We start from the raw sequence: 26,983 nt of genomic DNA on the forward strand, positions 1-26,983 counted from the left end.
TTAAATTGTCTTCACAATGCTCTTATTTTCTATTTCCATCAAAAGATTCTGCTATGAATGACAGTATTTGTGAGCTCATTCACTTCTAAAATATCAAATTGTTAGTTTAACCAGTCTCCTCCATAGTTTTCTTTCTCCCTCTGCCCACTATCAAGATCTAAAGATTTTCACCTTCTCTTCTCCCAAAAGAAAAATGAAAACAATCGCTACTGCTTCCCTGTCAAACTCCCCAAACACAGCCCACCCCAGAATAGGAAATAAGGGAGGCAAAGTGGTACAAGTTGCGACGCGCGACAGGGAGCACAGAATTGGGACCAAAGCTCAGAGACAGAGAATCAGTCTCCACGTCCGGGAAGATCTGGGCTCTTTGCCAAAAGAGAACGTCCCCAAAGCCCCGGGAACTGACTGGGGCTAGGAAACCAGAGGAAGAGAGAGTGACAGGCAGAGAAAGAGGCCCGACCCTCTGGGACTGCCTGAAAACACGCAAGGAATGCAAAAGAAACGTCAGGAATCCGGGACCGGCTGCGGCCGGCCAGAGCGACCAACCAGGTTAAAACCCAGCTCCAAAGGCAGGCGCGCCGCTGAGACCTTTGGGTAGGGAACGACGCTGGGGACTGACTGAGAGAGGGATACGGATTCCTGGGAAGGCAGAGACCAACTCTCTTCCGAAGATTGGATTCGGTGGCCCACCGTCCTGACTCAGCCGCCAGACTCCCGCAGCGAGCCTGCGGGGCGGGCCTAGGGGCGGGGCCGAATCTCCTTCCCCGCCTCTAACGGCAAGCCGACTGCGTCCTCAGTACGCCTGCGTAGGGTGAGGCCGGACTCTATTTGGCTAGTAGGCAAGCGGCGGCAGCGGCGTTCTCTACCCGGCATGCTGCGCGGGAGCGGCGGCCCTACGTCTCTCCCCTTCCCAACCCTGCCCCCCCTTCCCCCTCCCGCCGCGGCCCCCCCTTCCCCTAAAGTGAGTGAGTGAAACTGGCAGATGGAGGAGGGACTGTAATGGCGGCGGCCGGCAGCTCCCTGCTCTGACCTACTGCAGGCATTCAGCAACAACCCCCTCCCTGCCCCTCTCCCAACCGGCCTCCGCCCCGCCGCCAGCGCGGGGCCACCCTCTCCGGCCCTTCCCCCAGCGGTCGGCGTCTCGCCCTGCGCCCCGGCCGGGGCCCCACACACAATGGACGAGCTCGCCGGAGGCGGTGGTGGCGGCCCCGGGATGGCGGCCCCTCCACGGCAGCAGCAGGGACCTGGGGGGAACATGAGCCTTTCGCCCGGGGGGAATGGAGCGGCGGGCGGCGTGGGTCCTCCGGCCGCCGAGGGAGCGGGTCCCGCGGCAGGCCCAGAGCTGTCCCGGCCGCAGCAGTACACTATCCCAGGGATCCTGCACTACATCCAGCACGAGTGGGCTCGGTTCGAGATGGAGCGGGCGCACTGGGAGGTGGAGCGGGCCGAACTGCAGGTACCTCGCTGGGGTCGGTGTGCGGGACGGCTGCGGCGGCGGGGTTCCCGGCCGGGGGGTTGGGGGGTGGGGCCGGGACTCCCCTCAGTCGGAGCTCGAGGCCTTGGGAGGCCGAGAGAAACCTACCTGTGCGGCTCGGGGGGCGATGGTCCTGGCGACGGCTCTTCCTCTAGCCCCCCTCCCCCCTTCCCGCAGAAGCTTGTTACCCAGCCCTCACTAGCTGCGCGGTGCGGGCTTCCTTGGGGCAGCCATTTTGGCTTTTAGTATGGCGTCTGCGGGGGCTCCTCCGGAGGCGGCCTGCGCGGGTCTCCGGGGCTTGGGGCCGAGTTCCTCTCTGTGGGAGAGCGTCCGGCGAGGGGCTGTTGGGCACTGAGCTTGCTCTTGTTTGTGCCTCTTGAGATGGATAACCGGAGGAGAGGGATTGGGACGGGATTTTACCACCTTTACCCGGATCACCCCCCTTTTCCGATTTGGCATGTCTGCCCCCCTCCCCCGAAGTTGATAACCCTTACTCCTTGACAGCCACGCTTCTTTCCAGGGCTGCTACCGAGCACAATGGCTTGCGGCTGACCTGTGAAGTTTTCATTTCCTACCGCCAACTTTAAGTACCTTCTTACCTGAGATGCTGCCTTATTCACTTAGATTCCTTTTGAGTTCTTAGTGACTGACTCATCAACGCTTCTCTGTACTGAATTTTTCTTTTTAGAATAACCTTCGCCGTCCTCCATCCCCTTCTTTACACATAAAAAACCAAACCAGAATATCTGTGCCGTCTTTATGAAGATTTAATATTAACTTGGAGTAAAGCGTACTTGTCTCACGTTACCAACTCACGCAGGGGAAGCAAGGTTAAATATCCTCAGGATCCTTCATAATTGAGCCGGACTCAGTCTTAAGGTGAAACTTTGATAGGTTGGTTTACCTAACTTTTAGAAGATTGTTGGTGTTTTAAGGACTTATGTCTTGTATTTCAGAAGGACTACATCTTTTTAAAAGGATTGTTCAACTCTTTTGGGTGTTTGTGTTTACTTTAAAAACACTTTCTAAGGCAAATTTAGGCTTAGAAGAAAAAAGGCATGCATCTAAATAGTGTTGCACCTGTTCTTCAGACTGGTATATATTTAGAATGTAAGTAGTATTGTTCGCTGACATACATGTCATATATGCCTGGGGTGAATGGTTAGGGAAATGCAGTGTTGAAAGAGGAAGATTGGATTAGCTTAAAAAGGGTGTCCTCAAACAAATATGTATATCTTCAGTTTGATTTTGAACCAGTCGACTTTTATTTGTCTCTACAAAGTTGGGAAGGTTAAACTTTTGAAAAGTAAGAAACATATATTTTGACACTTTACCAAGTCTTGAGAAAGTTAATTATAAATTAACACCTGTTAGTCAATTCAGTGTTTTAGTGCTTTGATATACTATTGGGCTCTTAAAAATATAACATTTAAAAAGCTAAAGTCAGAATTGTTTTTTTGTGTGTGTAATCTGCTTTAAAATATCTGGGATGTATAGAGTTCTGTTGATGTACAACTTTTACTACACCATGTGCAAACTTAATATTCGGTGTGAGGCATTTATTTTTAAAAATGCATTTACTAATGCATTGAGGCTTGGGTTCACTAAATAATATTTCACCAGTCCCTGATACAGTGTTTATAGCCTTTGTACTGTTATAGAAAAGCTTGAACTTAAACACTTTTCAAGTTAGCAATTGCATTAGTCATTCATAAGTTTCACTGGTGAAAGTAGCTGAAAAATGTCTTGTGTCTAAATTAGTAAAAAATCTGTACAACAGTGAGGTCTATCTATATTGTCTACCCTAGCCCTTGCTTTCCCTTCTAATTCTCTTCTTGACCGAAGTCTTTTAAGGAAGATTCATTTTGCTTGCTTGCTTTCAGTTTATCTACAGTTGGCATATTAGTTCTGATATAGCCATCCTAAACTTTTTTTGTTTGCTTTTTTTTTGAAGAAGTTCTGCAGTGTTTCTAGACTCTTAATTTTTTTCCGGGAATTTTTATTATTTCACATTGATTTTTTTTGGAATAAAATGTTCATGATTGTGTATTTTTGTTCTGTATATTTCTCTAAAATGTTTTATTGGGCTACTTAGTTAATAGGATTTCAGGTTTGCTTCTGGAATGCTGAATTTGCTTTACACGTCTTCAGTCTTTAGTAAGAATGCTTGTGAGATGCACATTTTAAAATGTATGTGTTGAATAAAAAATTTATTGGGAAAGTTTAAGTGAAGCATGAATGGATTTAGATTGTAAACTTAAACTTAATTTTAAGAAAGATAACAGAAATAAGAGAAGTTGCATATCGTTATGGTATACATCCTTGGGTACACTGTTCATCTATACATTATTTAAAGTATTCAGTATTAAAACTATTCAATAGTGAATACAACGAGGCTAAGGTATACCTCATTTTGATATAAAATTTCAGTGTGGAATTATATTTCCTGGCTTTGGAAAGGATTTTAAACTGGAAGTTTGCATTATGGTTCTCTTCCCTGTAAAAGGAATTTTGGGTAAAGGTCTTTCTTAGAAGATTGGAACTAAACCAAAGGATGTCTTAACGCTCTTTCATCTTTGTGATGGTTCCTTACCTGGGACTAAGGTAAAGCTTTGTTAATGAGGCTCTAGGACAGTGATTTCTAAAAGAGAGTGCTAGTGGTAATCACTTGTAAAACTATAAAAAGTATGCAGGCCTTTGTCTCATCCTCCAGAGATTTGGATTGATTTGGTCTAGGACTTGGGAAAAAATGGACTGGACTGCTTGTGGGATTTTGGCAGTCACATTAAATAGAAATTATAACTGCCATTTCATCAGCACTACAACCTTATGAGGTAGGTATCATTTCTATTTTACAGATGAGGAAACACAAACAGTTTAACTTTGCCAGCTATAAAGTATTGCAGCTGAGATTTGAACCCAGGTTTATCTGAATCCAAAGGCTTTGTTTGGTCTTATTACCACTCTTGAAACCATTGTGTTGTATTGTTGTTTTGGTATTTTTTTGTAGCAATGGAATCTGACTTGTAATTCATTATGTGGCACACACTACTTCAGTACATTTCAAAAAAGTTTTATTGAGCCCCCATGGCATGCCAGGTCTAGTTTATATATATTACAAATATGTCCTTATATTTTTTTCTGTAGTTAGTGTGTAATAAATGCACTTATGATATATACAAAATGCTTGTGTGCCAACTATAAAAATATGACATAGGTAATACATAGAAAATGTAGTCCTGGAGTTTGTATTCTAAAACTACTAATTCTCCAGCAAATGTAAACTTTTAATTAGTGTTTGTGTTTGCATACTCTGGCATACAGATTTGTCATAACGTGACAGATATTGCCACCTAAAGATCTTAAGTTAATAGGAGATGATTCTCTCAGACATAACTTGATTTCTTCATTTTTAATGGGGAGAAGTAATTGTTTCCCTTTTAATCTGTTATTGCCAGGGTTTTCTTAGGGTAGTCTAGAATAATGATTTGCAAATCCTTGTTCCTTTTCTATTACAAGATTTTTATAAATCTACTATGAAATTATAAAAAATAAGAACAGTATAGAGATTTTTCATAAAGGTGTTCCTTTTATTCCGAGAGTTTTAGCCTTCATAAAGACTTGCTATTATGCAGTTTTCCTTTTTCAAATGGTGGTGGCAGTAGAGTAAAAAAATTTTTATTTGATAGATTTAAGAGTCCACAATCTTATGTCATATTCTCCCTGTTTCTTTTTTGAAGTCCTTGGAAACAGAAAGTCTAGGGACCCATAATCTAGATTTCTTTTCTCCATTTACCCCTTAATCCTGCTGTATAGTCTTTTTTTGCTCTCTCTCCTTATACCTATCTAAACACTTTGTAGAACACTTCTTTCTGTTGGTGGTTGACCTTCAAATTGCCAAATCTTGAGGACTTCTTACAGATTATATGCACTTAACCAACACTTTCTGCTTTTGAGAGTTTCTTCCTCAAAATCCTTTTCTTTGGCTTATATTCTGTAATTTCTTATTTTCCCTTTGGTCCACTTATCACTTTTCTTCATGTGTTTCCTCTCCTTTGGTCTCAGTTATCATTACTTGGGGTTCTGATTCTTTTTGTTTTCACTGTAAATTTCGAAATATACAGTGTTTTTTGTTTTTTGCTGTTATTCCGATGCTTCAGTATTTAGTCCTTTAATCCTAAAAAAAACCCCAATGAGGTGAGCACAATTGGTTTCTTTTGTTGGTGGTGGGTTTTTGGGGTTTTTTTTGGGTTTTTTGACACTGGACTATTGGGGCCCGGAGATTAAGTAATCTGCCTAAGATGTAAGATCATATAAGTAGGAGTAGCAGAGCTGGGATTTAAACCTAGGCAGGCTGACTCTAGAGGCCATGTTCTTAGTCACTACTGTATTTTTGACTTTCAGATGTCTCAGACATATTTCTAACTTCCTGTTTAAATTTTCAAATTCAATGCATCCGTTATTCGGTTCATCTCAAATGCCTGCCTCTTTCCCCCGCAAAAGACACTTAACTTGTTTATTCTCCTTTATTGCCTGTTATTGTTTTAATAAATTTATTTTATTTATTTATTTTTGGCTACATTGGGTCTTCGTTGCTGCGTACAGGCTTTCTCTAGTTGATGCGAATAGGGGCTACTCTTCGATGCAGTGCGCAGGCTTCTCACTGTGGTGGCTTCTTTTGTGGTGGAGCACGGGCTCTAGGCGTGCAGGCTTCAGTAGTTGTGGCACGTGGGCTCAGCAGTTGTGGTTTGTGGGCTCTAGAGCACAGGCTCAGTAGTTGTGGCGCACGGGCTTAGCTGCTCCGCAGCATGTGGGATCTTCCCAGACCAGGGCTTTAACCTGTGTCCCCTACGTTGGCAGGCGGATTCTTAACCACTGTGCTACCAGGGAAGCCCCCCTGTTATTGCTAATGTTTATTATCATCCTTCCCATTGGCAGATGCTAAAGAGATCAATGGGTCCTTCTAAAAATGTTGAGTCTTTGGGTCTTATTGATTCTAGTATGATTATTCGGTGAATATATTTCAGTGTTATTTTGTGCTACGTACTGGGTATATAATGATATATGAAGCAAAGACCTTGCTGCTGGTGGAGTACTTGAGAAATAATAAAATGTGATAAATCAGAAATTAACAGGATGCTGAGAAAATAAATGGTGATAGGAAACATGTGTAGGTAGTGAGCTTTCAGGTAAATAGCTAAGCAATTATTGAGCAGTTCCTATATGCCAAGAATTATTTTAAGTTGTTAATACATATCTTAACGCATTTAATTTTTGTGAAGCCCTTAGGAGGATGTGTACTTTTAGATCTGAAGTGTGACTACCTAACCGTAGGTTTTTCAGTGGAAAGGAATAGCATTAAAATAAGTTCTAAAGCAGGAAAGAACTTTGTTGGAAGTGTGAGCTGGACTTTAGTGATTCAGTGGGCTATCTAATATAGATAGCCTCAGTATCCTAAAATATATTTTAATTCAGTGATTATTAATTTTTTGGAAATATAGTCTCCTTTGCATAAAAACTTTGGAGCCTTTCTAGTTAAAAAACAATTTTTTGGCTTCGAATATACTTGAAGCCTAACCACTGACCTAAGGAAGTAACACTGATTTAATCTGTGCTTTAAATTTATTTACTACAACTGTTTTAGTTCAGGGTGTTTCTCCTGCCTGATTTCTCTGGAGGAATCTTAACGGTTTCCCTCCATACATGGTCCTCTCTTAAGAGTTTATCCTTTATATTGTATGATTGTATTACATATACCCTTTAATTTTTATTATGGAGAGTTTTAAAAATATTAAAGAATAATACAGCGATCTGTGACCTCTCATAAACCTGTCACTCATCACTCAGTAACAACTCATGACCAGTCTTATTTTACTTACACTTCTGTCCACTCCTTCCCTGTCCCGAATTATTTTGAAGCAAATCCCAGAAACATACAATTTCATCCATGAATATTTCAGTATATATTTAAAAGATAAGGACTTTAAAAAGATAACTGTTGTAGTTGCATCCCAAATTAAGAAACTGAACAATTCCTTAATATTATTGATATTATCAAATATATGCTGTTTGAATTTCCAGTTTTCTCAATTATCTTTGAAGAGTTTGTTTGAATGAGGATCCAAATAACACATTGCTATTGGAACCCCCTCCATCTTTCTTTCCTTTTCTTTGCCATTTTTTGTTGAAGAAATCAGATCTTTGGTCCTATAAAGGTTCCCAGAGTCTGTGTTTTGCTGAGTGCATCTCTGATACAGTTTAACATGTTCTGTTGTCCTGTTTGTTTTCCCTGTAACTTGGTTAGTTGGATACAGGGTCTTGATAGAGATTGGTTTATTTTCTTCTTGGGGATGGTAGTGGGGGACAAGACTTCTTCACAGGTGGTGATGAGGTCTTCCATCAGAAGGCACAAAACAGTTCGTTGTCTTTCCTGATGTTAGCAGCTGTTGATGTTAGTGTTTAGGAACATTCATCCATTAGGGCCACCCTTAGTTTTTAAAAAACTTCAGAAATTGAGATATAATTCACGTAACATAAAATTCACCCCTCTAAAGTGTACAGTCATCCCTCAGTATCTGTGGAGTGATTGGTTCCAGGACTCCCCCACCCCCCTCTCCCCTCTATCCCTGGATGCTGAAGTCCCTAATATAAAATGGTTTAGTATTTGCGTATAAGCCATGCACTTTATTCCGTATACTTTAAATCTTCTCTAGATTACTTATAATACCTAATACAACATAAATAGTTGTAAATACAATGTAAATAGTTGCCTGTAGTTGCAAATTTAAGTTTTGCTTTTTGGAACTTTCTGGAATTTTTTTTTTTTTTTTTTTTGGCAGTACACGGGCTTCTCACTGTTGTGGCCTCTCCCGTTGCGGAGCACAGGCTCCGGACACGCAGGCTCAGCGGCCATGGCATACGGGCCTGGCTGCTCCGCGGCAAGTGGGATCCTCCCGAACCTGTGTCCCCTGCATCGGCAGGCGGACTCTCAACCACTGCGCCACCAGGGAAGCCCTGGAATTTTTTTTCCTGACAGTATTTGATGCACAGTTGGTTAAATCTATGGATGCAGAACCTTGTGGATACAGATGGTTGACTGTACATTTCTCTGGTTTTTAGTATATTACTGTGTTGTATCGTCATCATCGCTGTCTAATTTGGAAACATTTTCATCACCTACAAATGAACCCGGTTTAACCTGTTAGTAGTTAGTCCCAATTCCCCCCTTTCCTTGGCAATCACTAATTTCTGTCTCTATGATAGAAAGAATAGTCTTTCTATCATAGAATATCAAGAATATTCTGAACATTTCATGTAAACGGAATCATACAGTATGTGGCTTTTTGTGAATGGCTTCTTTCACTTAAGGTGATGTTTTCAAGGTCCATCCATGTGTAGCATGTAATGGTACTTTGTTCCTTACTATGGCTGAATAGTATGCTGTTGTATGGATATACTACATTTTGTCCATCAGTTGGTGGATATTTGGGTGTTTCTACTTTTTGGCTATTATGAAAAATGCTGTTATTAACATTTCTGCACAAGTTTTTTGTGTGAACATATGTTTGCAATTCTCTTAGGTATGTACATAGGAATGGAATTGCCAGCTCATGTTCAACTTTTTGAGGAACCTGCTGAAGTGTTTTCCAAAGTGACTACACCATTTTACTTTCCCACCAGCAATACAGGAGGGTTCCAGGGCCACCGTTACTTTTTTGTCAACTTTGAAATATATTTTTATTACTAAAAATCTTTTTTTTACAAAACACCTTTCCTTTGGTTTTTTTTTTCCAAGTTGTGTTTTCTCTCTCATAGACTTTATTTTTTAGAGCAGGTTTAGGTTTATAGCAAAATTTAGCTGAAAGTACAGACAGTTCCCACATAACTCCTCCCCCATCAAAACCTCCCCCATCATCAATAGCTCCACTACTGTGGTACATTTGTTACAATTGATGAACCAACACTGACCCATTATTATCAACCAAAGTCCGTGGTTTACATTAGGGTTCACTCTCTGTCTTGTATATTCTTTGGGATTTGACAAATATATAATGACATGCATCCACCTTTATAGTAAATAATGCTTTCACGGCCCTGAAAATCCCATATGCTCCCCCTATTCCTTCCTCCCTCACCTAAGCCCATGGCAGCTACTGCTCTTTTTTGTTTTTTTTTTGTTTGTTTGTTTTGTTTTTGCTTTTTTGTTTGTTTTTGGCTGCACTGCATGGCATGTGGGATCCCAGTTCTCCAACCAGGGATTGAACCCGTGCCCCCTGCAGTGGAAACACGGAACCTCAGCCACTGGACCACCAGGGAAGTCCCAACTAGTGCTCTTTTTACTGTCTTCCATAGTTTTGCTTTTTCCAAAATGTCACGTAATTGGAATCATACCATGCATAGTTTTTTCAGATGGCTTCTTTGACTTGGTAGTGTTCATTTAAGGTTCCTCCTTAAATGTCTTTTTGTGGCTTGATTGATCTTTTTAGTGCTGAATAATATTCCATTGTATATATGTACCACAGTTTATTTGTCTGCTCACCTGTTGAAGGACATTTTCTGTGCTTCCAAGTTTTGGCAATTATGAGTAAATGTCGATGTGCAGGTTTTTGTGTGGATGTATGTTTTCAGGTAATTTAGGTATATACCAAGGAGTTTGAATGCTGGATTGTATGATGAGAGTATGTTTAGTTTTTCAAGAAACTGCCAAACAGTTATCCAGAGTGGCTGTGTACCTTTTTTTGCATTCCCACCAGCGGTGATTGACAGTTTTGTTGCTCTACATTTTGTCAGCATTTGATGTCAGTGTTTTGGATTTTAGCCATTCTAATAGGTGTGTAGTGATATATCGTTTTAATTTGCTATTCCCTAATGACATAACAGTGTTAAGCACCTTATTTGCCATCTGTATGTCTTCTTTGGTGAGGTTCTGTTCAGAGCTTTTGCCCTTTTTAAAATAAAATTCTCTGTATCTCCTTCCTCTTGACATTTACTCTGTTTTGGGATGGAATGGTGTTGGGCCTTGTTTCCAGTCATTTGTGAGTAATTGTTCGTTAAATGGCAGTCATATTATTACTTAAAACACATATATTTACCTTAAACAGTACTTTAATGACTTAAAGGAATGAGTAATTATAATATCAGCTTGCCTTTAGCTGTCCTTCCAGTGAAACTACCAAAGGCAATGATTAAATTTATTTTATCTGGAGATACTTGTGAAGTCTCTAACTGTAAGAGAGTGAGATCTGTGGTGGTTCCAAAACCTAGTAACTAATCATAATCACCTGGGATCTTTAATACAGATTCCCACATTCTATCCCTGGTCATTGTGATTCAGTAGTTTGAGGTAGTATCTGTGTTTTGAAAATGTATAGCTGGTGATTCTGATAATCAACCAGGTTTGGGAACCTGCATGATCAAAGTCTCTTAACGATTTGGTGTAATCCAGCTCTCCATCCCCTTTCACTTTAACATTGTCATTCCTCCTATTGATATGTTAAACTTGAGCAATATATCACCCTTCCTCTGCACTCACAGTGGCTTGCACTGTGTATGATTACATTGTTGCACTTTTTTATTTTCACTTTCTGCTTTCCAATAAATTGAAGCTACTTGTTAACAGGAACTTGCTGGTTTTGAATATGCTGCGAATTTTTGTTGGATTCAGTTGAAGCACCCTGTGATGTTTGATTACATAGATGAAAGCATTACATGTCCACAGAAAGAACTATTAATAATAGTACCTGTTAACATTTAATGAGTACTTTCTGTATGTTTGGAATCATTCTAATTTGTATACCATCCCTAAATCATAGATAACAAGTATTTCCATTTTAGAGAGAAGGAAACATGGGCAAGAGTTTAAGTAACTTGTTCAACATAAAACAGTAAATAGGTAATGAAACCGGGTGCTGCCAAGTTGCTTTTGACTGATACGTTATGCCATCTTAAGGTAATACTGGTACCTCGGTGGTAAAGAATTGTAAGCAAATGACTAATGAATAGGGTCAGTGTCACAAGATTTAAAAGGCTATATATAAGTAAAGTAATTATAAATGTGTAGTGAAATTTTGGATCATGTTTAGATAGATTTTGTAAAAAAAGTTTTTAAAATTCTAATTAAAACATTTTCAGACTCTTAATTTTATTTTTTGAATAGTTAATGCATGGTTCAAAATTAAATTTTGTACTTACCATGAGCCTGTCCACCCTTAGTGTCCTACATTAGTAACCACTTTTATTAGTAGTACTATATGTATCCCTCCAGTGTTTCTTTATGCAAATAGATGTAAGCAAATATGTATGTTGATTTTCTTTTCTTTCTGATACAACAGTTTGTAAACTATATACCTGTTTTTCACTTTGCTTTTTCATTTAACATTTTTTGGAGATTATTGTGAGTCTGTTAGTAGAGAACATTCTCACTTTTTATAACAGCTGCATAGTAGTAGTATTCTACTTTGTGTACCCACCATAGTTGATTTAATTACTCCACTACTGCTGAATGGTTGTGTTAAAGTTTCAGAAAACATTTGTAACTGTGTTCTTAAATGTGTGAGCAACCAACCAGCCTTCTGCCAAAAATAAACTCTATTATATTGCTTTTTTGTTTTGTAGGATTATAATATTAGCAGTTAACAAAGCATTATACAAATTCGTAATTTTTTTTTATTTCATGGCTTGCACTCAAGTCTGAATTAGGGGTCACAAGTGTTTTAGCTGTGAATGCCATTAGTTAACCAGTTTCATTTAAGCTGTAAGTCTGTTACTGAAATCCTGAGGAACAAAGGAGTGAGAAAGACAAAACAAAGAAAAAGATGAAATAGAAAAAAAAGGGGGTGGGGTGGATGGGAAGAGGAATAAAGGGGGTGGGGTGGATGGGAAGAGGAATAAAGGCAGTGATAGAGAAACAGTGGATAGATGTGATAATATGCCACTAACAGTTGTCTCAGATAATAAAACTATTTCAGAATGGCCTAAACTAACATTTGTGTTTTTGCTTTTTCCCAGAGCTTTAAAAAGTGGACCAGGGACTTGCCCGGCAGTCCAGTGGTTAAGACTCCATGCTTCCAATGCAGGGGACGCGGGTTCGATCCCTGGTTGGGAAGCTAAGATCCCACATGCTGCCCGGAGCGGCCAAAAAAAAAAAAAAATGGACCAGACTTCCATAAGCTTATATTTCATAAGAGGGTGGAGGTGGGGTCGAGACTCTGGAAAGTATATAATTATGAATCTTTATACTTCGCATATATCACTGCACCCTGGTCATTTTCTTCTTAATATTTGATGTAACTTGTAATTTTAAAAATTGTCTTACCCCCCTCACGCACACTTTTAAGATTGATTGTAAGCTCTTTGAGAGGAGGGACCTGTCTTTTTGTAAAAATTAATGTATACCCAGTGTGACAGTAAAGGGTCTGGCACATAATAGGTGTTTGCTAAATATTTATTAAATGAGTGAAGTTGCTGAGGATGTTTGATTAAGCTGTTAGATATGAGAAAATGAATTGTAATTTTTATAGTACCATACGGAAAAAAGCCCACAAGATAGAGATAACACCAGTAGTAAATGACTACTCTTCCCTCATGCCCTCATTTGATATTGGAATGAAACCACGCTTTCTGTTTTTTATTATAAGGCATTCAAAATACCTTAGTCCTGTCTCCCCCTTGTGGGAAATAGAGTATAAGAGAGATCACAACTGCAGTTAAAATGAATCTGTGCTTGGGATTAATGCATGGGGGTGGAGGTTACTTTTTCCCGTCAGATAGTAATGAATGGTTTTTATGAAGAATATTTGATGACTAGGCAATGCTTATGATAAACTAAAAAGCAGAGTTCCATATTATGTGCTAAATCAGCTATGTTAAAAATTATGTTGAACAACCCAATACAAATGTTTTAAAATACCTTTGTGATTTTTGGGTGATGGGATTATTGGCAACCTTTCTATTTTCCCTATTAAAAAATAAATAAAAGGCCCAGCAAACATAAAGTAGGTATTTTCTTTTACTGAAATGGATATTTCAGAAATGGAGTGTTTATTTTGTTTTATTGTTTTATTTATGGCTGCATTGGGTCTTTGTTGCTGTGTGCGGGCTTTCTCTAGTTGCGGCGAGTGGGGGCTACTCTTCGTTGTGGTGCATGGGCTTCTCATTGCCGTGGCTTCTCTTGTTGCAGACCACGGGCTCTAGGCCTGCGGGCTTCAGTAGTTGTGGCTTGCAGGCTCTAGAGCGCAAGCTCAGTAGTTGTGGCACATGGGCTTAGTTGCTCCATGCCATGTGGGATCTTCCTGGACCAGGGCTCGAAGCCGTGTCCCCTGCATTGGCAAGCGGATTCTTAACCACTGTGCCACCAGGGAAGCCCCCTGGAGTGTTTCTTTATGTACATATATATAAAGAGAGACAGGGAGACACAGATGAGCAGACACCATTGAAAAATACTTTATCATAAAACAGCAAGTTGAGCTTAGTATTTTTAATGAGTTTATATACTAGTTTATCTTTTCCCCATTTTCTTTTTTTTCTTTTTTGCTGTACGTGGGCCTCCCATCGCTGTTGTCTCCCCCGCTGTGGAGCACAGGCTCCGGACACGCAGGCCCAGTGGCCATGGCCCACGGGGTCTAGCCACTCTGTAGCATGTGGGATCCTCCCAGACCGGGGCACAAACCCGTGTCCCCTGCATCAGCAGGCAGACTCTCAACCACTGCGCCACCAGGGAAGCCCCCATTTTCTTTTTTAATTGATTTCTTTAAAAACTTACAAATACCGTGTTTTACTCATGAAGATTTTTTGATGTTTTAAATTTTTTTTGTGGTTGGATTTAGTTGCTTTTATTTATTTTGTAAATTTTTACTTTAGTGTTTTTTTTTAATTTTTTAAATTTATTGCAGTGTTGGGTCTTCATTGCTGCGAGTGGGCTTCTCATTGTGGTGGCTTCGTGTTGCGGAGCACGGGCTCCAGGCGCACAGGCTTCAGTAGTTGTGGCACATGGGCTCAGTAGTTGTGGCTCGCGGGCTCTAGAGCACAGGCTCAGTAGTTGTGGCACACCGGCTTAGTTGTTCTGCAGCACGTGGGATCTTCCCAGACCAGGGCTCGAACCCATGTCCCCTGCGTTGGCAGGCAGATTCTTAACCACTGCGCCACCAGCAAAGCCCTTTACATTACTTTTTAATTCTTAGTTATTGTTAAAGTAATATATGAATATTAAGCTACAGAAATGTCAAAAATAAAGTAGTGCCTTTTTGGTAATCTTAATCTTCTAGGAACAGCACTGCATTTTGGGTGTATATCTTTTCAGAACTTTTTCTGTACAGTAGTCTCCCTTTATCTACAGGGAATACATTTCAGACGCCCCAGTGGATGCCTGAAACCATGGATATAGTACCTTACCCTATATATGCTGTGACGGTTTATCACACCTCTTACATCTCCATACCATATTTCAGTATAGGTAATAAAGTTAGTTAAATCATTAGCTTTTATGTTATTGTGACCTTGTAAATAATATTTTTCTGTGTCAAGTATAATAATTTATGTATAGTATAATTTGTGAGTCAAAAAGTATACTGTGAATACTGTTCCTTTTCTGCACAACTTTTTGTTTTTCTTGGAGTTCCTTGCCTCCATTTTTTATTTGTTTAGTTTTCTGTGTATCTATTGCTGTTTTTCCAAAAGGTGTTACAAATCTCTTAGGGTTTTCAAACTCTCAAGCACATCACATCTGTTGTTAGTTCTGCCTCTTGTATGGAGGGATTGGAGTGGGGAGAACTTGACTTCAGAACTGTCACTCTCCTTGCTCTGATCTAGACTTGTTCTTAAGGCTTGTTGTAGAGTTATTATTCTGTAACTTCTGTACTCTTTTCAAAAAGGGAATCCCCTGCACCCCCACCACACCCCCTTTCTTTTCCCACTGGCTCCCTTTCTGCCTACTGTCTTGGCTTATTTAGTCCTTCATTTGGCTGAAATATGTTATCTGGTTGTTTCTTGAGAAAAGTTGCATAGGAGGTAAATTTTAGGGACTCGTATCTTTTTTAAAAAATCTGTATTTTATTTTCACATTTGATTGGTAGTTTGGCTGGAATTGATTGGTAGTTTGGCTGGAAATAAGTTTACATCAGCATTTCAAAGACATTTCTCTTGTCTTTGAACTTTCAATGTTGCTTTTGAAGAGTTTGATTATATAAATTTATTTAATTTATTTTTGGCTGCATTGGGTCTTCGTTGCTCTGCGTGGGCTTTCTCTAGTTGTGGAAAGCAGGGCCTACTCTTCGTTTTGGTGCACAGGCTTCTCATTGCAGTGGTTTCTCTTGTTGCCGAGCATGGGCTCTAGGCGCGCAGACTTCAGTAGTTGTGGCACGTGGGCTCTAGAGCGCAGGCTCAGTAGTTGTAGTGCACGGGCTTAGTTGCTCCGCAGCATGTGGGATCTTCCAGGACCAAGGCTGTAACCCGTGTCCCCTGCATTGGCAGGCGGATTCTTAACCACTGTGCCACCAGGGAAGCCCGCTCTTCAGTTTCTTGATCCTTTTTTTTTTTTTTGTATGTGATTTGAATTTTTTTCTAGGTATCTTTTGTTTATACTGGTGTTGTTAAATTTTATGAAAATGCATATCGTATCAGGCATTGAGAGAATTCTTTTTCTCCGTAATCCAGTATTTCTCAGTAGGGCACTGTGGGCATTTAAGTAGTACCATTTTTGTGTTTGACTGTATTGTGCTTATGGGGCTTTGAGCACCCTGGCTCCCAGAACTAAATGCCAGAATAACCCATTAGTTTGGGGGACAACTAAAAATGTCCCCAGACATTTCCAAACACCCCCTTGGGAGAGGCAGTACTAATCTCTTTTGAGAAGGGTTATTGTAGTCCCGAGTCCTTAGGGCACTTTTTTGTTCAGTTGATGATGGACCTACTGATTTAAAATTTTTCTTCTGTTTCCTGATTTTCTCTTTTTGGTCTGTTTTCTGAGATACTTTCTTCAACTATATTTTTTAATCCTGTTATCTTGAATTTGTAAAGGTATTTTCTTATTTGAATTTTTAAAATTAATGCTATTCTGTTTTTATTTAATATATATTTGTTGTTGAAGTTTTCTTTCCCTTAATTGTCAGTTTTCTCTGAATTTCTTGTTTTTCTTTTGCTTCCCTTCTTTCTTACCTCATGCTGTCCTCACATATTGGTGACCATTGACTGTCTGTCTTTAAAAGTAAAGTACTATAAGGCTGGATGGTAGCTGTGACCCTTTTTGCCGCTTTTCTTAAAACTCATTTTCATTTCCATTTTTTCCAGAATGGCCTTCTTCCTAATATTAGTTTTTAAAAGTCATTGACTGGAATTTTAATCTTTAGCCTTTGCACAGGCTTGTTTTCTTAAATCTTTAACTGTTTGTAATTGGTTCAGTTATTCTTTGAGTTCTTGTATAGACTTCTTTCAGTCTCAAATGTCCATCATTGTCATTTTTTCAAATTATATCTATATAGAAATAATTCACTATTCTTGTGTTGCATTTTGTTTAGAGCCTACTTGCAGGATAATATTCTGTCTCTGCTGAACTTTTTGGACTGTAGTTTTCTTCAAGTCTTGTTAGTTCTTTCCAGAATTTCTTTCTTATTTCTTATGTCTTCCATTGTGGTCACTTTCTCCCTAGATTCTGATTTCCAGTTTACCAGCCTTACATAAATTTCAGCTCCTTGACTTTTCTTTAGTTATTCCTGTAGCCATACTGTATCTTTCTGGTTTGTAGCGTCCTTTAGTTCTGTGCTGTTGTTTTCACTGTTTCTGGTGTCCTTAAATACCAGTTTTTGTAAACCAGGTTCAGTTTTTTTTTTTTAAGTCCCCTTCTTTAAGCCAGGGGTATGTCAAACCTTTAGCTTCTGTTGTGCTGTCTGGTATAAACAAATATATGGCATCTGGTATAAATTTCTTTTTATTTAAATTCAGTCTCTAAAGAAAAAAGTTGTTTTTTTCCTTTTAAAGTAACAGTATGTCATTTTTACTGCCCTTTAATACGTATTAAAATAACTGACTTTTCCCCCCGGTGTTTTTTTTTTTAATTTATTTGGTTGTGCCAGGTCTTAGTTGTGGCTCACAGGCTCCTTAGTTGTGGCTCGCCAGCTCCTTGGTTGTGGCATGCGAACTCTTAGTTGTGGCATGCATGTGGGATCTAGTTCCCTGACCAGGGATTGAACCCGGGTCCCCTGCATTGGGAGCTCAGAGACTTAACCATTGTGCCACCAGGGAAGTCCCTCCCCACCCCAACCCCAGTTTTTTATTGTGGTAAAATACACAACAAAATTTACCAGCTTAATTTTTTTTTTTTTTTTTTTGGTGGTACACGGGCCTCTCACTGTTGTGGCCTCTCCCGTTGCAGAGCACAGGCTCCGGATGCGCAGGCTCAGTGGCCATGGCTCACGGGCCTAGCCGCTGTGCGGCATGTGGGATCTTCCCGGACCGGGGCACAAACCCGTGTCCCCTGCATCGGCAGGCGGACTCTCAACCACTGCGCCACCAGGGAAGCCCCATCTTAATTTTTTTTTTTTTTTTGAGATTTTTTTTTTTTTTTTTTTTTAGTTTCTGCTTTATTTAATTATTTTTAAGTATACACTTTAGTGGTATTAAGTACATTCATATTGTGCAACCATCACCACAATCCATCTCCAAAACTTTTCATGCTATAAAACTGAAATTCTGTACACATTAAACAATAACTATCCCCTGTCCCATTAGTCCCTGGTAAGCATCGTTCTACTTTATGTCTCTGTGAATTTGATTACTCTGGGTAACTCATGTAAGTGAAATAATTCAGTATTTGTCTTTTTGCGACTGGTTTATTTTATTTACCATTATGTCATCGAAGTTCATCCATGTTGCAGCATGTGTCAAAATTTCCTCCCTTTTTAAGGGTGAATAATATTCCATTTTATGCATTACCACAGTTTGCTTACCCATTTGTCAGCTGATGGACAGTTGGGTTGCTTCCACTTTTTAGCTATTGTGAATAATACTGCTAAAACATGGGTGTACAGATATCTCTTCAAGACTCTGCTTTCACTTCTATTGATATAACTGAATTTTACTTGTTAATGAAATTGATATATTCAGGGGCCAAGGGCGGTGCAGCTGCAGCCACAGCGCTGGTGGAGGAGAGCGTGGCCGCGAGCAAAGGCGGGAGGGAGGGAAGAAAGGAAGAGAGGGAGGTGGGCAGGCAGGCGGGCGCGGGGGTCGGGGACTGAGGCGGTAGAGGGAGGCGAGAGCCGGGCTGCCGCGTTTGCTGCGCGGGCTTTTGTGGGGGCGGCCGTGGCCTCGGCCGAGGAGAAGCAGCGCTGGTGGTGTAGGTGCTGACGCCTGGGGGCGGGGGACTGGGGAGGCGAGAAGGGGGGTCGCTGCAGTGGTTCTCGCGCTCTCCTTGCCTTTCTCCTGGCTTGGTGGGTTCCTCCCGGTGTTTCCCTCGCCTCCTGGGCCCCTATCCCCGCCCCCTGCGGTATGTCTTGATTGTGAGCAGCAGGTTTCATGGGGCTCCTCAGGATGATGCCGCCCAAGTTGCAGCTGCTCATGGTGGTGGCCTTCACAGTGGCAGTGCTCTTCTTGGAGAACCAGATCCAGAAACTGGAGGAGTCCCAGTTGAAGCTAGAAAGGGCTATTGCAAGACATGAAGTTCGAGAGATTGAGCAGCAACATACGATGGATAGCCCTTGGCAAGATGCAGCTTTAGATGAGGAAGAGGACATGGTGGTCATTTATAACAGAGTCCCCAAAACTGCAAGCACCTCTTTTACCAATATTGCTTATGATCTATGTGCAAAGAATAAATACCATGTTCTTCACATCAACACTACCAAAAATAATCCAGTAATGTCACTGCAAGATCAGGTGTGCTTTGTAAAGAATATAACTTCCTGGAAAGAGATGAAACCAGGGTTTTATCATAGACACATTTCTTATTTGGATTTTGCAAAATTTGATGTGAAGAAGAAGCCAATTTACATTAATGTCATAAGGGATCCTATTGAGAGGCTAGTTTCTTACTCTTACTTTCTGAGATTTGGAGATGATTATAGACTGGGGTTAAGAAGACGAAAACAAGGGGACAAAAAGACCTTTGATGAGTGGGTAGCTGAGGGCAGCTCAGACTGTGCTCCAGAGAAGCTCTGGCTTCAAATCCCTTTCTTCTGTGGCCACAGCTCAGAATTTTGGAATGTAGGAAGCAGGTGGGCTACAGATCAAGCCAAATATAACCTAGTTAATGTATAGTTTCTGGTGGGAGTTACTTAAGAGCGTGAAGATTTTATCATGTTATTGGAGGCAGCTTCGCCCTGGTTCTTCAGGGGTGCTACAGAACGCTATTGTACGGAAAGAAATCTCACTTTAGGAAAACCACAGAGAAGAAACTCCCTACTAAACAAACCATTGCAAAACTACAGCAGTCTGACATTTGGAAAATGGAGAGTGAGTTGGCACTAGAGCAGTTCCAATGCATCAGAGCCCATGCTGTACAAAAAAAAAGATGGAGACCTCTGCATCCTTGCACAGATTTTTTTCTATGAAAAGATTTACCCTAAATCGAACTGAGTACAAGATGTGGCAGTTAGATTCTTGAACTACACCTTTGACCCTGTCTTCACCTTAGTTCTCAGCTCCACAACTTGGATTGCTGATGAGTATATAAGACAGTTTGTATTGAACCGAGTTAGAATACAGACAGTGATGTCAAGGAAGTAGATTCTGGCTGATATGTCAGTGGTCTAGGAAGTTTAAGTTTCAGCCTTTTTTTTTTTTTCCTGGTTAAATTTTGGTGGGAGTTACAACCTCCTGCCTGGACAAAACCTACACATCACCTAAAATAAACACATAGCAGGTCTAATTGAAGGCTAAATACTGAAATACAGTTTCAGAAAAAGTTCTGATACTGGTTTTTTTTTTTTTTAGATGTTGGGGGTAGGAGTTTATTAATTAATTTATATATTTTTGCTGTGTTGGGTCTTCGTTTCTGTGCGAGGGCTTTCTCTAGTTGTGGCAAGTGGGGGCCACTCTTCATCGCGGTGCGCGGGCCTCTCACTATCGCAGCCTTTCTTGTTGCAGAGCACAGGCTCCAGACGCGCAGGCTCAGTAGTTGTGGCTCACGGGCCTAGTTGATCCGCGGCATGTGGGATCCTCCCAGACCAGGGCTCGAACCCGTGTCCCCTGCATTAGCAGGCAGACTCTCAACCACAGCGCCACCAGGGAAGCCCTCTGATACTGTTTTTGATAAAGCATTTTTTTCAACTAACCATGAATGAAGATGAATCCATTTGCTACTTCCACCTTCACCTGGAGGTTTGCATTATACACCACTACTGGATAGTGTTATTAACTGTTTGGCAGTGTGTACTTTGTTTTTGTGAATCATGTCCCATGAAATTTATTGAAATGTTTGATCACGTTTGCTAAGAATGTTTCTGCTGTAGTTGGAACTTCCCTTATTTATGTAGGTCATTTTAATTTGCTTAAAAAATGATTATTAGTGTTAAAAATCAATTTAAACCATTATTAATACTGTAAAAAAGAATCAAAGTAGTATTTCTCATTCCTGTCTCCCCAATATCCAAGATTAGGGAAACACTTCAAAGAATGTTGACATTGCCTGAAGTTTTGGTTAAGGCTTCCACACATGAATATCAAAAAAATAAGTTTAGTATTTGTTTCTCAATCGGTTATTTGTAAAGGTGTAAACTGAGGTATCGGTGAGTCCATATTATAACTCCGTTAGTGAGCTGTGGTATGGGTAGGATTTTCCTACTTCTGTACTTTTACTTGTAGACTGTTTTAACTAAGGTGCTTTATAATGTGTTTTAAAGCATTGCATTTACAAAAAAAAAAAGGAAAATGCTGTAAATATTGCATATTTTATGTATTTGGACCAAAAGGTTATAAGTAATAAGACAAAAGTGGTTTTGCACCAGTTTTATTATGTCAAGTAAAACCATCAGACCTACTGTTCTCATATTTCTCATTTAACTTTACTGTTAAGATATCACTGAAATGAACTTCAGTAACCTTTCAATTTTGATATGCAGTACATTATTCATAATTGGGGGAAGTAGTTATAGTGGAGAGAGTACTGGATGAGGAGTCAGAAAACTCGATTTCTTGTCCTGGCTCTGCCACTTATCAGCTGTGTGATCTTGGGCAAATCACTTAACCTCTCTCTGCCGCAGTTTCCTCATCCTGATATGAGGATAATAATACCTGCTGTACCTACCTCACAGGGGTGTTGTGAGGATTAAATGAGATGGCATGTGAAAGCACTTTGAAAACTAATGCGCTATATAAACGTAAGGTATTATGGAAACATCTTTAACATATAGTTTCATACCATTCGTTTTTTTTTAACAAAGAAAAGGTCCAGGGCTTCCCTGGTGGCGCAGTGGTTGAGAGTCCGCCTGCCGATGCAGGGGACGCAGGTTCGTGCCCCGGTCTGGGAGGATCCCACGTGCCGCGGAGCGGCTGGGCCCGTGAGCCATGGCCGCTGGTCCTGCGCGTCCGGAGCCTGTGCTCCACAACGGGAGAGGCCACAGCAGTGAGAGGCCCGTGTACCACAAAAAAAAAAAAGAGAGAGAGAAAAGGTCCACTTAAAAGCTGGTTGAAAAAAGTTAATCTTTTTGTTTTGTTTTGTTTGTTTTTTGGTACACGGACCTCTCACTGTTGTGGCCTCTCCCGTTGCAGAGCACAGGCTCCGGACGCGCAGGCTCAGCGGCCATGGCTCACGGGCCCAGCCACTCCGTGGCACGTGGGATCTTCCCGGACCGGGGCACGAACCTGCGTCCCCTGCGTTAGCAGGCGGACTCTCAACCACTGCGCCACCAGGGAAGCCCTGAAAAAAGTTAACCTTGATATAAATTTGTGTTTAATAAATATCTTCTCAGTGGAAAAAAATTGATATATTTTATAGACTCTTCATCTGGTATGGCACTCTTTTCAAACTCAGTTCTACACATTCATTTCTTTTTACTGATCCTTCTAAACTGTGAGCACTTTTTGTTTCAGGTTATAAGAATGCATGAAATTTTGGTGTACAGTTTTACATGAAATCACATGACTGCTGATTTAAGGCAACAGTGTCCAATAATACCTATCAGAATTTGATTTAGATACTAATTTCAACAGAAATGTGCAGGGCTAGGTACTCTCTGTAAATCTTCAACACTACCACCTCCCCCTCTGACTCAGCAGATGTCTTTACCTACTACTTAACAGAGAAAATAGCAAACCCATCAGATGGGGAGTTCTTTATATTCCTGCTACTAAATCTACAAATTGTACATGTAGACATATATTGTTTTTCTTGGGCCATTCTTAAAATGGGAGACATTTCGTATAAGGCTTACCTCTACTGGTTGTTCATTTGTTGGGTGTTTATTGAGCACTCAGTAGGTGTGTGAGAGGCACTGAGGATAAAGCTATAAACAAAGTAAAACTCCTGCCCTCGTTAAGGTTAAATTCTAGTGGGTCGAGAAAGGAAAATTTTGTTTGTCAGATAGGGATAAGTGCTTTAGAGGAAAGGGGATAAGTGAAAGAAAAGTTTGTCAGATGAGGATAAGTGCTATAGAGGAAAGTAAAGCAGAGAGAAGAGTGATAAGGAGTGGATCTGTGTGTAAGAGATTACTATTTCAAAGGTTCCTTGGGGAAGACATCACTGCTGAGATTAGATACCTTTGTTTCTCCCTTCCTTCTTAACTGCCTTCTTTTGTACTAAACAGATATCTTTTAATGTTCCATTTTAACTCCTTGTTCTTTTATTGTATTTTTTTAAAGATTTATTTATTTTTTTTTAATTTTGGCTGTGTTGGGTCTTAGTTGTGGCACATGGGGTCTTCGTTGAGGCATGCAGGATCTTTCATTGCGGTGCGTGGGCTTCTCTCATTGTGGCATGCGGGTTTTCTCTTCTCTAGTTATGGCTTGCAGGCTCCAGGGCATGTGGGCTCTGTAGTTGTGGCACACGGGTTCCAGAGCATGTGGGTTCTGTGGTTTGCGGCACTTGGGCTCTAGTTGAGGTGTGTGAACTCAGTAGTTGTGGCTCACGGGCTTAGTTGCTCCCAGGAATGTGGGATCTTGGTTCCCTGACCAGGGATCCAACCCACGTCCCCTGCATTGCAAGGCACATTCTTTACCACTGGACCACCAGGGAAGTCCCCTTTTACTGTGTTTTTGTTGTTGTTATTTTCTTAGTCATGGTTCTGGGGGTTGTCATTACCATTTTATCTAGTTTGAATACCAATTCAATTACAATAGTATATAAAAACTTTCTTCCTATAAAGCTCCATTCCCTTCCCCCTCCTTTGTGTTGTTATCCTGCAAGTTACATCTTTATCTATTGTATACTTATCAACCATCTTTCTAACTATTGCTTGGTGTTTTTGTGTTTTAAATAAGATAGGAGGAAAAAAAGAGAAAAACAAATACATGTATACTGTTTTTTATAGTTACCTATGAAGTTACTTGTACTGGTGCTCTGTATTTTTCATATGGATTTGAATTACTGTTTAGTGTTATTTCATTTCAGCTGAAGTGCTCCTCTTAGTACTTCTTTTAGGGCAAGTCTCCTAGTAACAGCTTACTCAGTTTTGTTGATCAGCAATGTCTCCTGCAGTTCTGAAGGATAGTCTTATTGGATATGGAATTACTGGTTGACAGTCTTTTTTTTCCACAGCACTTTGAACATATCATCCCATTGCCTCCATGGTTTCTGATGAGAAATCAGCTGTTGATCTTGAAAGGATCCTTTATTTGTGATGAGTCGCATTTTTCTCTTTTTCGTTGGCTTTCAACAGTTAATGTGTGTTGGTGTTGATGCCTTTGAGTTTATCCTCCTGAAGTTTTTTGAGCCTCTTGGATGTGTAGATTAATGTGTTTTTCAAATTTAGGAAATTTTTGGCCTTAATTTCTTCAAATATTCTATCCTTTTCTCTGTCTCCTCTTCATTATGTGTATGTTGGTGTGCTTAATGGTGTCCCACAGATTTCTGAGTCTCTGATCTTTTTTTTTTTCATTCTTTATTCTTCCTGTTCCTGAGACTGGCTGATCTCAGTTGACCTATTTTCAAGTTTGCTGATTCTTTATTCTGCCTGCTCGTATCTACTATTGAGCCCCTCTATTGAATTTTTTATTTTATTACTATATTATTCAAATCTATAATTTCTATTTGATCTTTTTTAGAAAATTTTTTTTTTTTTTTTTTTTTTTTTTTGCGGTATGTGGGCCTCTCACTGTTGTGGCCTCTCCCGTTGCGGAGCACAGGCTCCAGACGCGCAGGCCCAACGGCCATGGCTCATGGGCCCAGCCGCTCTGCGGCACGTGGGATCTTCCCGGACCGGGGCACGAACCCGTGCTCCCTGCATCGGCAGGCGGACTCCCAACCACTGTGCCACCAGGGAAGCCCTAGAAAATGATTTTTGTCTATTGAGATTGTCCATTTGGGTGAAACATTGTTCTTATATCCTGCTTTAGTTGTTTTAACAAACATAAATTAACTGATTTAAAGTCTTGGTCTAGTAAGTTCAGTGTCTGGGCTTCCTCAGGGATATTGCCGCATGAGCCCACCACCTCTGTGTGTGTGTGTGTGTTTAGAGTGTACTTTCTTTTTCTTTGTATGCTTTTAATTTTTTGCCAACTGGACATTTTTAAATAATGTAACAACTGTACAAATCAGATTTTCTCCTCTCCCCAAGATTAATTGATTATCTATTTATTTATGTGACTTTTTTGGTACTAATACTATAAACTCTGTTTTTCTTTTGTTTTATGTGGTCACTAAAGTCTCTGCTCAGTTAGCTTAGTGGTTAAAGTAATGAATAGACATAGGTTTCCTTGGATGCCTGAAACATGTAAATCTTACAGTCTTTGCTAAGGGGCTCTATGTGTATGTTGAGACATGCCTTCAACACTCAGCTAGGCAACTTACAACTCTGTCTCAACTTTCTTTTCTTGCTTGTGCAGAGCCTAAGGGTTAGCCAGAGGTGAGAGTTCAGGGCTTTCTCAGGTCTTTCCTCAGAATGTACACAGGTTATGTGTGAGTGTGGATTCCCAGGAATATATTGGAGCTTTCCAAAGCCCCCATGGACATCTCATTCCCCAGCTTTTCTTTTTAAGCTTTTTGATTATGCTATTGTTTGCCCCAAATGTTGTCCATAATCTCAGGCAGCTGCAGTGTTTGACAGTTGCCTCTGACTGTTTTTGACCTTTAGAAAGAAGCCTGTTTGCTCTGGATGAGCTCAAAGTCAGGCCACATAAAGACAACTTTGGTAGTAGTAGAGTCTTCCAAGGAACCACCAGACATGTCAAATAATGACAGTTCTCTGGGAGTGGGACTTTAAAGAAGATCCAATCCTATTCTACCCCCCCCCAGTGGCTGTTGACATTCTCTATGACTGCAGGCTGTTGGTTTTCACAGAACTAGGAAGGGGTAGAATGGAAATAGGGTAAATTAAACACCACAAAGCTTGCTGTTCTTACCAAGTTTCAGCCATTATTTGGTGAATAAGCATTCCCCAGATTGCTTCAATTCTTTGTAAGTTTCAGAGTTCTGAAAAAGTTGATTCTCCCAGCTTTTGCCAGTGTTCTCACTGCTTTTATGAAGGAGAGAATTTCAGAGGTCTTTACTTGGTAATTCTTGCCGATGAGAATAACAGTTGCACTTAATAAGGAGGTGTGGATTCCTTCTCCAAGCTCAGAGGGCTCAAGGAGCCTGGGGATTGAGAATTTTCAGGTTAATCAACCCATCTCTCTATCCCATTTTTTCAGGGTTCCAGTGTGTTCTCTTTTCCTATGTAGGCCTTAACCTTGGCATAGCAGACTTAATCCAGATTGAGATTTTACCTTTCTTTGGAGCTCTGCCACTCTTACAATTAAGTCTTGGCCCTTAGCCTTTTGTGGCCTCCTGCTTTTAAAGATTTTGTGCTACCAAAAATACTTCTGGCTTTTTCACATTTAGTTTTTAATTCCCTATCACTCATTTTAACCTCTTGTTATATTTTTCCGAAGAGTCAGTTGCCTTTAGCAACAGCAACCCAGTTTCATGGTCTTTATAATTACTGTTTTCCTTATATTTCTCAAATATCTGATACACTGCACCTTTTAAGTTCAGGGTTCGGCAAACTATGACTTGCTGGCCAAACCCACTCTTGGGTCTGCCTGTTTTTGTCATGCCCTATTTTTAAAGAGTTGTAAAACAAAAGCAGAATATGAAATACTATCTGGTACTGTAAAAAAAAAAAAAAAAAGTTTGCCAACATTTGCATTCTCTTCCACTGGATAACTACCCAGTTTACCAACAATGGAACTTTTAGCCATTGCACTGCCAGTTTGTGCTCGGTTTCTGTTCTACCATCACCACTGATAGTGTCCTTTGCCAGCTGGGTGGCTACGTGGATGATGATCCAACTCCAAAACTTCATTTTACAGCCTATTTTCTTGGACCATTCTCAACACCAGTGGCTGCAAGTTGGGTCCCTGGGTAGGCTAACTATGATTAACATGCAGAAA

The 26,983-nt window shown here is 40.5% G+C and overlaps 2 protein-coding genes and 1 pseudogene across 7 annotated transcripts in view; 2 read left to right on the forward strand and 1 right to left on the reverse strand.

The window, feature by feature from the left end:
* Window positions 1-1,817, reverse strand: part of AP4S1 (adaptor related protein complex 4 subunit sigma 1) — a 49,264-nt gene extending 47,447 nt beyond the window's left edge. For 2 of the 3 annotated variants that reach the window (XM_060096354.1, XM_060096355.1), the window contains exon 1: window positions 1,583-1,817. The gene's annotated coding sequence lies outside the window, so the exon portion shown is untranslated. The remainder of the gene's footprint in view (window positions 1-1,582) is intronic. The other variant, XM_060096356.1, reaches the window with a different exon arrangement.
* STRN3 (striatin 3) overlaps window positions 622-26,983 on the forward strand; it is a 106,032-nt gene continuing 79,670 nt past the window's right edge. The window contains exon 1 of one of the 4 annotated variants that reach the window (XM_060096348.1): window positions 622-1,456. In XM_060096348.1, the coding sequence (XP_059952331.1) occupies window positions 1,175-1,456 (282 nt within the window). In that variant the 5' untranslated portion in view covers window positions 622-1,174. The remainder of the gene's footprint in view (window positions 1,457-26,983) is intronic. The other 3 variants (XM_060096350.1, XM_060096351.1, XM_060096352.1) reach the window with 3 other exon arrangements.
* On the forward strand, window positions 18,977-20,035 carry LOC132489277 (heparan sulfate 2-O-sulfotransferase 1-like; annotated as a pseudogene).

The sequence above is a fragment of the Mesoplodon densirostris genome, chromosome 4 (assembly GCF_025265405.1).
Source record: "Mesoplodon densirostris isolate mMesDen1 chromosome 4, mMesDen1 primary haplotype, whole genome shotgun sequence".
Taxonomy (NCBI): domain Eukaryota; kingdom Metazoa; phylum Chordata; class Mammalia; order Artiodactyla; family Ziphiidae; genus Mesoplodon; species Mesoplodon densirostris.